The following is a 10,390-nucleotide window of genomic DNA, read 5'->3' on the forward strand; positions in this document are numbered from 1 at the left end:
CGGCCCCCCCGCGCGTGAAGGCAGCAGCTCCATCAGAAGTAGAAGCTGGCAGGTTAGGAGCGATGAAATTCAAGAAAACAAATACTGGGGGAGAGCTGTGAGACGGAGTGATTTTTTTTTTTATTATTTTTTTTTTAAGGCTGATGCAGTTCTCTATTGCAATGCTGGGCAGCTTTCGTATAGCTGTAGAATCTGGTCATTAACTCCTCATTTTGTTCTCTTACTCTTCAACCGATTTCTGCCAACCGTTAGTAACATGGTTGTGATTTTAGAACGTGGGGCTGTGTTTTCCTGCGTGTTCCTGTGTGAGACGTGGAAAAATGGGTCTTACGTTGCATTCCCAGTCCCCGGTTTTATAATTGGCTTCTGTATATGGAGATTGAAGAACAGAACGCGGTTGTGCGCTGCTTTTCTTGTACTCTTCTCTGGTTGATCTTGGGCAGATCCTGGCCATCTCCTTCCTTCTGACTTTGATTTGCGTTAATCCAGTGGGACCTTTGCCTTGGTGAGGGCATCACAAGGCAAACCGATGTGCCTCATTCGTACCTTATGATCTGCAGCTCCATATGTTTGTAGTGGAATCTTGTGATGGATACTACAATAAAGCGCGACCCTGTCAGACTGATCCTCTGTTTTACCTGCTGCTGCTCATCACTTCTCGCTGGCAGGATCCCCAGGCTGGGCAGCAGCCAGTGACAACAGAAGGAGGGGCTTTCTTGCTTGTAAAGATTTGTGCATCCCCGTTTGTCATCTGCAGCAGTCTATCTTTGGCTGGCACCTGTGGAGGACAGTAATATACTTTATTAAAAAGGCTAGATCCTAAGTTTTAGCATCATTGTAAGTAGCTTGATGTTTTAACGTGTTCCTGAAGGTGGGCTGTGACTCCACGATTGACTTACTGGGATGGAAGTTCTGTGCCGTCTATAGGAAGGTACCAGTTTCTGCTCTAGTTCCTTCAAAACAGCATCACAGCACTGTGACAAACCCACAGGCTGCTTCATTTTGACCCGGTGCCATGCTTTAAAGCCATGTGACCTTGATGTGGGACTCAGCTGGTCTCTCCAACACCAGCGGTACCAGTGGTACGGTACGCATTGCGTTTTGCCAGCGGTGGGGAAAAATGTTTGTAAGCATCTTCTCCAGGCTATAGATTTGCAACTAATACATATAGGGGGTGAGCTGATAATCGTAACAACTGTGGGCTTTGCGGAAAGGTGTGTTGAACCAGTATCTTGGTTGAACCAGTATCCATGTTACACAGGGCAAGGAAACAGCTACACGTCTGTGTTACAAACCTCATGCCTGTTTGTTATGTTTTATCTCCGTTCGCTCACCAGTTCTGAGTATTGTCTTGTATTTGGGTCTAGGTTCTCAGAGGGTTTCAGATTTCCTCCGTGACCATTAGCTTTTCCTTCCTCTGAACCAAGGCATTTCTCTACAGTTTCTGTGGTTGAGTTCCTCCAATTTTGGCTAAGCTTCCTGCGGACAGACCTTCTGAGAAGCTCTGCGTCTTCTTCATGCCCTTCCTTCTACAACCTCGCTCTGAGGCCTCGCTTGCTAAGGAAACTCCATTGGTCCGCTCCTACTCATCCAGAAAACAAACCTTCCTAAACATTAGGCATCCAGCTCCTGTTTGTGTGAGGGCGTGTTAATGACTCTTCCCTTGTCCACGGTCTGGCAGAGTCTACTGAGAAACATCTGCTTGCTTGTATTCTGAGACATTGGGGGTAAAAAACCACCAGGCATTGAAAAAGCAGAATTAATACGTTGTACGTATTTTCGCCAGAATAGCAGTATGTGTGGTTGCTTGGACAAGCAGCTAAGTTAAATGAGAGCAGAACCGGTAAGAAGTTCTCTGCATCCTCCTCCCCTCTTGCCTTCAGGCTGCTCTCCCAGCTGCCTGCAATTCTGGTAAATAAACCACTGTACTGAAAGGAGGAGGGAGGATTTTGGGACAGACTGACTGGGTACAGTTTTACTTTCATGAAATCGGACAGCCACCAAGCACGCGATGTTCTTTACTTTTGACAAGACATGTTTCCTGGATGAAAGCTAACCTTACGGCTGCTGAGGACTGTACCTACGGGCATTACCGGTATTGATATTTTCACCTAAAGGTTCCTTGCTGTTCGTTGCCTTTGCCTTCTACATCAACTATCCTTATACTGAAAAGCCTTTTGAAGTAAGCTTGAGGTCGTGCCTGATTATGAGAAGTGTGTGTGTTGTTTCCCAGTCAGTTAGAAACTGGCTTAGAAGCCTGCAAAAGTTTTATCAATTCTGGCCATAGCGGGGGGGGGAACCCAAGCCTTTGAAATTCCAGCGTACCCTGAGACAGATAACCAGGAGACTTTCATTTACATGCTAATCCTGCGCAGCAGTTGTTTGCGGTTCCTGCATCCAGCCCTTTCCTGCATCTGTAGCTCTTATCTCTTGTCGGCAGTAAGCGAGGAGAGGGAGAGGACTGCCCTGCGAGGAATGAGGGCTTCATTTTTTGCTCTTCGTTTCCTGAGTTGTTTTGGGGTATTTAGGTATTCCGGTGATTGCCTGAGGTAGCTGGATCTTGGGAATTTTGCTTGTCTTAAAAGAACTGTAGCGTTTTAAAACTTCCTTTTCCTGTGGTTAGAAGGAGACTTTATAGTAAACATTAACTCCAGTGTAGCTGCTCGGCAACATCCAGCAGAAAACTGGATGTTAAGGAGAGGCAGAAATATAGAACTGGTGGATTGGACCGCTTTGAGAGCCCCTGCCTGGGGCTGCTCTGCACGGGGAGCCTCTGAGTCCTGCAGCGACGGAGGCGATGCTGTGCACTAAGTGAATGATTCATCCCTCTACCATTTATGTGCCATTTCTCTGTTCAAAACTGCAGAGTATACATAAGCATAATATCATGTATCCTCCTGAATAACATCCCACCTTGTTTGGGAGAGGCAGGGCAGATGTAGGATGTTCTGGGTTTCTGTTTCTCTCCATTATTAGATGGAGAACGTAAATATTTAACGTGATTAGGTTCAGTTCAGAGGTCTGGATGCCTAAATGCTGTTTGGTTTACCTCTGCTGGTACGTCAGTTGGGTCATCTGCATTGAGTTTGAATATCTTTGTAACAAAGAGTAATGTTTATTGTTGCCATGACTATGACAGCACTGTGATTATCTGACTATTCTCCCTATGTGCTTGGATGATGAAGGTCCAGGTCTCAGCTGAAGCTGTGAGAGGGAGAAGGGAAAACAGAGGGAGAACTTTTAAGCTTAGGCAAGAGATGGGGCGCTCCAGATGCTGGCGTATTACCCTTCCTGTATCCTTGCTGAAATCGTCCTTAACTGAACTTGCTGTGGAAGGAGGTCGGCATCCTGCATGTAGTACAGGAGCCCCTCTGCATGCCCGGCATTAGGTGCTGTATATAAATCGTTGCAGCCTGCCATTCAATCCAATTTCTTAAGTGCTGTATCATCCTTTTACCTTTAGCAAAGTCAAATACTGTGGGTGAACAGGCAAACAGACTTCTGCAAGGCCAGCACCGCAGATTCATCTAACTTTGTGATAATATGTAACTTTGACATCTTCAGGAGTGCTAAGTTTTATTCATTGGTTCCTTTTGTAGAGCCCCGGTCGTGAAGCTGTCTGTGCTGTACTGGGAACAAGAGGGACAACTTGCTAAAAGCCGACGCGTTTTTGGTAAGTAGCGTACTGAGCTGCTCTTGTGGATACCAAGTAAAAAACTAAAAGCCTCCCTGGCTGGAGGAGGGTTATAAGGAGTCATATTTGAATGTAAAAGTTTGGAAAGTGAGGAGCCTGGCTCTGGCACAGCAGAAATTACTCGCTGTATTCCATTGGGCAAAGCTGCACTAAGCTCTTTTGAAAAGTATGACTGACTTATTTTTAATCCGGTGACTGCTGTAACAGAAAGTGTTATAGAAAGCGATCCCTTGTGTTATAGCATTGAACTTCAACGAGATTTTTTTCAAAGGTCTTATGGATGGAAACCATTTAAATGGTAGCAGGAACTTATTTGCCTGTGATAGCTAGAGGTGTTGCGTGACAGCAAAACTCTTGCTCTTATGCCTTCATCATATTCCAGAGAGGCAGGCGAAACCCTTATTTTTGGATAGCTCGCATTTATCCTTTTGTAATTATTTCTTATTGATGGTTTTAATACCTTAAAAAGTCCTGTTTATCTAAATAAAACTGCAGTTATGCTACTAAAGCTTTTTTTCCCCCCTGTATTTTACATTGTATAATAGTGAATTGCAGGCATCCGTTTACCATTGTTTTGTTTCCTTCAGTGATTAGAAATGAACTTACCTTGGCAGGAAACACTTAGCCAGGCTGGCAAAGAGACTGCTTAGCCCTCTCATGCAAGGTGAGTTCGGCTACGTGGTATGACTCCCTCAATATTTTCTCTCTTTCTATTACCACAGGGCACAGGTGTATTAAATAACATAATAGGTGAAATAACACCCGAACTCATCCTTGGGATCTTCCAATTTCAGGGATATGGAAGAGAATCAATTGTTTGCAGGACTCTTCTTAAAATAATACACAGTGTTTATAGTATGGAAGTTAAATGAGGTATTTAAAAGCATATTGACTATATGTCCACTGAAATTGAGCACAACTAGGAACCTGTGTTATTCAGATGAATTAAATCAACATTTCACTTACTGTAAAATGGGAATTTAAAGAGAGAAGATATGTTGAGGTTTGTGATAGGGCTGCTTTAACTCCTGGTTGACGGCGTAATGGAGCAGATTGCAGCTCCCTAACCTCTGCCTGCAGCTAAGCACAGCAGCTTGTCACGTGGGAAACTGCATCTGCAGAGGTTTTGGCCTGAGCCTCAAACTGTCTATGCAGTGGTTTCTGAGGCGCAACTGGCAACAGATGAGAGCTTGGACATTGAAAGAAACAGACTCCTATCAGGCAATTTTGCCTTGTGCAGTTTACTGAATGGAACATCGTGCTGAGAGTAAAATGAGCTGCTTTTGTTTCCCCCCCTCTGAGGGCGTGAGCATTGTGAGGAAAGCTAGAGATGTTAAAATCCCTGTCAGAACTTAACACTCTGGAGATGAGTTGGGTGGAGAGGATTTAAACAGCGCTTCACCATGCATGTGCAAGCAATGGTTGTCAGAAAAACAAGAAAGCAGTCAGAAGACTGAGGGCAGCTTCATTTGCGATCATTTATGCACCAACAATTATTAACTCAAGCAGAGCAGGCAAACTATAAAACTTACTGCAGCAACTTGGAAAGTACTGCGCTCTATAAATAAGGAAATGAGTGACACTCAAGAATTTAAACTAGGGTCGATAACCTTGCTTTTAAGCTCAACTAGTAATCAATTTGGAACAATTTAGTTGCCTTGCATGCCTCGCTGTCTAGAAGTGTTATAGTCCACCCCTTCCTCGGTGTAGGACAGGCAGACAAATACTTGATTTAGCCCAAGTGACAAGGCAGAGGTAAGAAGGTGGGGACAGAGGTAAATCCTGCAGAGGAAGATGCTGACCTATGCAATTTCTCCCTACCTGCCTTAGGAGGTGTTTGTCCTCCCTCTATTCACATTCCCTCCTTCTTTCTGCTAGACGCTAACTCATGTGCTGGCGTCCCCTAACAGTAGAGAGAAGGAAATCACCAGTTGTAGGACGAAGACATCTTAAAACAATGATAAAACACTGACTAAAGTTGGCTACCATTTAACAGGCCTTCCTTAAAATGCACAAAAAAGGGATAGCATCTAAAAGAATATGGCTCCAAACTTAGATAAAAAAATCCAAATCTGAACAGCCGTTAAATAAAGTGTCAGGGATGAAACTCTGACAAAATACATTGTTATATCAGCTGTGGTGTACAGCATGTGTATGGTTGGGCAATCTGAGGTTTAAATCTACAATATTTACAGTTCTGACTAAGCCTAGGGAGGACACGATATCTAATCTAAAACTTCTGATTGTCACCAGTAGTGTAGTGAGAAGGGATTAGACAGCGTACCTGTGTACCTCCCAGTGCAGGTTGTGTATTACCTTGCCTGGATAAAGACTGCAGCTTTCAGGTATCAGCAGTGCTGGGTCATAGATGCTAGTAGTGATTCTTTGCCATATTAGATACTTCGAGCTACATATTTGTCCAGAAGAGCAAGTGGGCATTGTTTTTATTAATGTTTTATTAATAGTAAATATTGAAATTAGACATGCAAAAGATATTACTGTTAGGAAGTGTTGAATTATTCAGATGTCTGGATTGCTTTCAGACATCTGCTTGACCTCTGGTCTGTAAGCATGTTCTGTAAGCGTTTTAAGTTTCATCAATGTATGCCGTTGATAGACATGGGTATAAAGCTCATGGTTTTTTTTTTATAAACGTCCATAGGGATAAATGTGGTTTCTTGTGCAGTGAAGGGACTCCTTCCTTTTACTCATTTAATAACAAGTTATTACAATAAAAATCTCACTGATAGCTTAGCTAGCAACCAGTGTTTATGTTAGAGGCTTGTTAACTGTACTGCCTACACCGGCACATGCTGCAGCATGTCATTACACACAAAAGAAACTTACCGAATTTTATAAAAGTGGTTTACAAACATTTCTCTAAAACGCTGAAATGTTCTGATACAAACCCGAAGGTATGAAAACGTGTACATAGTTCATGGCTTCAGAAGCCCTTTCGGCCTGACTTTCTGCCAGGAACACCAACAGCTGCTTCTGTGTGCTGGCACTTCAGTCCTACAAACTGTTTTCTAAACAGGTCATGATGTTTTTACGAACGAGCAGAAAGAGGAGAGAAGCTTGTCACTGTGAACCTGGTTCTCCTGAGTCAGCTGCGGGACCGGGGAAGTCCCATCCTACCTGTGAAGCACTATTTGCCTGCAAATGGGATTGATTTCCTCTGCAAATATTTGCCCTGTGATCAGGTTACTGGATTGGAGCCCCTGTTTTCCCCAGTATATAAAGCAAATAAATAAGGCTTAACATCTTTGCCATGATGATGTTTTCAAAGGCTATTTACAAAAAAAATCTTTAACTTTGGCTGACCTTAGTACAACGTCATCGGGTGAAGCTGTAGGGAACAGTTGGTTTCTGTGCAGCACAGTCTTTATTTTGGCTGGCAGTCTATTAACTCCGATAAGCGGTTAAGTTCATGCCAAGCAAAGTCAGGCATATCATGAGATTTTGCTTTGCCTGTATAGAGGAAGTAGCCTGAGAAACAGCTTTGCAGGCCAGTTAACAAAAAAACATAGACCAGAATTTGGGGCTGACCAATTCTGATTCTTGAGGAGTTTGACAAAAGGACCCTGTCAGGTGTTTCGTTCCTCACTCTCCCTTCTCTAGATCTAGAGTTGTCCCGCTTTAGTAAGACTGATGCTCTAGCTCTGTCAGACCCGCCTTGAACACAGCAGTCCGCTGCTGCTTTCCTTAACCTCTCAAGGGAAAAAACGAAAAGCAGCTCTCGCTTCTCATGAATACCTGCTCGTGGCTGCACGCTCAAGCCTCCTCGAGCAACAGCAGAATGACACTGAGAATTAGCATCACTCCTGCCCGAAGGGTGTACCACAGCCACGACACAAGGCTCTTGTTAGGTGGTGGTTGTGCAGTGCTTCTGTGGGGTGTTTGGGGGTTTTATTTTTATTTTCTTTATGGGCAGCAGCCAGTTAAACAGTATTTGTTTCCAGATTCAGGGAGATGGCACTGCATTGTCAGTTTGGAAGAAACAGTTTTGGTTGTTTTTTGTTTTTTTTTTTCCTAAGACCTTTACATTCCTAGATGGCTTACATCACGTACTGGGAATTGCATTCAAAGGCAGCTTGAATTCAGGTCAAGCTTTGCCTGCTTGTAGTAGAGGGACGTTACCGATAAAAACATTTTACGCACACCACCCAGAGATTTATTGAAGTTGCTTCCACAAGCGCCTGTAGTGAATTTAGCTTTCCTTTGAGCTCACTGAGAATGGCAAACTATTCATTACATTTATATGAAACACTGTTTTGACAGATTTCTTCAGAAGTGAAGCAGCACAAAAGGAGACGCTCTGTTCTTTCAAAATAACTGGAACCACTGGCAAGAAGCAGCAACACTGTGCATCAAACAAGGAAACCATTTCCAGGTTATCAAAACATGCTGTTGAACTGAATTTTGCAGCTGCGTTTTCAAATGTACCATGGGATGCATCAAATCCAAGAATGCCTTTCCAGGTTCAAATGCTATCCAGGATGAACGGATCGGGGAAGGTAATGAAGGATGCGCTGGGGAGAAGTCATCACTGATAGCGGTGAAGGTGGATGAGAAAGGTCCATCAAGCACTATAGTGCTAGACTATGCGCACCGTCTCTCCCGTGAGATTCTTGATCAGGCGGTGAAACAGTGGGCAGTGACTGAAAGCAAATATAGCGACATCCCTTATATTGAAAGCGATGTGCCCTGAGCCCTGACAGGCGAGGACTGTCTTCACAGTGGGTGTCCTGTCTGCTAAGCAGTTTGTGTTTGGTACGAGTGCAAATAAAGTTAAAACCAGCTGGGATTTGAGCATACTGCCATGACACGAGTGTGTTTGCAAGGAGAGGCTGACAAAATTTGCCTTTTGATCTATATTGCTAAGAAACAAATTGGATTACAGTAGAATCTATTCATCAAGTGTCATTTGTTATCAGCCGTATGTTGAGTGTATTCTGTCTTTGTATATGTTGAATGTGATCAGAAATCAGTGTTAAAAAAAGAGGATGAGAAGAATGTGGCTGCCCTGCAACTGTACAAGCACTGCCACGGAGGCTCCAGAGATGCTTAAAAACAAAGCGTGGATTATTTTTATGGACTGCATAAAAAATCAATGGCCTGTTTGTAGGTGAAAAGAGAAGAACTCTCTATGCTTGCTAAATTTGTCTGCATTTTGCTAAAGTGAAACCAAGGTCTACATGTAGCAAAGGTAACTGCTGTCCTAAATTTTACTTTGATTCTTTGACCTGACTAAATCTGTAAGCCACAAAATAATGAAGGTGATGAGAAGCATTTTATAAAACCAAGTAGTATTCAGGGAACCATATGGATTATGATACTACTCAACTTCCATTCTTAAATGAATGAGTGAGAAACATTACAATATTGATAAACAGGGCACTATAATTAACAGATGCTCCGGATTCTGTAAATGCGTGAAGGCTAGTCTCTAAAATCCTGCAGTAAGATAGTTTAATTACATCTGATCACTGTGTTCAGCCAAAGCTGTTCGGGTTTGGGGGTTTTGTTTGGGTTTGTTTTTTTTTCTTTAGTGTTCGGGTGCTGGCTTTTGGGGGTTGTTTTTTTACTGTAGCCCAGATAGGTGTGCAAAAACTACTGATGCTAACTAGTGACACGAACCTTCAAAGGTGTAACAATGTTTTAGGACTAAGTATTTCATGGGAACTATGGCTGCATTACACTAAAATTTCACTTTAAAGTTACACCCTTGGGACAGTACGCCTTCCTTAGGCTCTGTAGGCTCATCGCGTACCTGTTGGTAAAACTGCATAAGGCGATGCAAATATGAGCTACAGAAACCTAAAGCCTGAGCAGTGCACTCAATTAGTGAATAAGCCTTAGGCCCAAAGCTCAAGGGCTGCGTTCTTTACCCATTTTACCGAGCTTGCATCCACACACTGCCCCCTGCTTCTCCAGGAATTGCAGCCTGACCTACTGTGCTCATAACTAGCATTTGAGAGATCAAGAAAGGGATGAATTAATCATAGTCATCTTCAAGCTACAATTTTGCTGACGTGTTTATACAAAGTGAATGCCTTCTAGAAGCTTGGGGTTTTAGCACCTGTTTGTTCCTTTTTCTGTTAGGGCCGCTTCAAAAGACACAGGTTTTTTTCTTAAATCAAAGTGCTTTCCATTTTATGTTTTTGTTTTATAGAAAAATGCTTTCCATACTGGCAAAAACTGTTACTATTTTTAAAAGGTACACATAGTTCTAGTAACTGATACGAAGCATGATTTTTCAAGCCATGGTAAGCAAGCAGAAAGAGGACTGTGCAAATTGTTATTTTTAGCTTATTCTCAAACTTAAGATAGTCTATGAATTGAGCTGGTTTGCAAACTTTGTGACACAAACTTAGTTTTTTGTAATTCACCTCTATGGAGAAGTGGTTGTATGAAGAGTAAATGGTGAAAAATACTTCTTTGCAACACAGCACAAGACTGCCATTAATTCACACTGACCAGAGCCTGCTAGTAAGGCTGTTCTCAGGCTTTTGCTGAAAAAGGGAAAAAAATCTGCTTACGTTGTATTGTCATCATCCCTGAAGTAATGTAGTCTTCTTTGAAGCCATATGTAAAGCGGGACAGAGATACTGCCCATTTAAATTCTATGGCTAACAGTGATGTTCCTTGAAGCTCTAAAGCATGTAGAACATTAAATCATACCCCACCTTCACG

The 10,390-nt window shown here is 42.8% G+C and overlaps 1 protein-coding gene across 1 annotated transcript; it reads left to right on the forward strand.

The window, feature by feature from the left end:
• The first annotated feature begins 8,141 nt into the window (after positions 1 to 8,141).
• On the forward strand, positions 8,142 to 8,405 carry LOC104290956 (chromosome unknown open reading frame, human C2orf88). The gene has a single exon (XM_009890140.1). The coding sequence runs from the start codon at positions 8,142 to 8,144 to the stop codon at positions 8,403 to 8,405; it is 264 nt and encodes an 87-aa protein (XP_009888442.1).
• Positions 8,406 to 10,390: the final 1,985 nt, after the last annotated feature.

The sequence above is a fragment of the Charadrius vociferus genome, unplaced genomic scaffold (assembly GCF_000708025.1).
Source record: "Charadrius vociferus isolate BGI_N301 unplaced genomic scaffold, ASM70802v2 scaffold147, whole genome shotgun sequence".
NCBI classification, from domain to species: domain Eukaryota; kingdom Metazoa; phylum Chordata; class Aves; order Charadriiformes; family Charadriidae; genus Charadrius; species Charadrius vociferus.

Bases quoted from the DNA above. Each gene is read 5' to 3' on its own strand.
- LOC104290956 (XM_009890140.1), top strand. From the start codon at position 8,142: ATGGGATGCATCAAATCCAAGAATGCCTTTCCAGGTTCAAATGCTATC.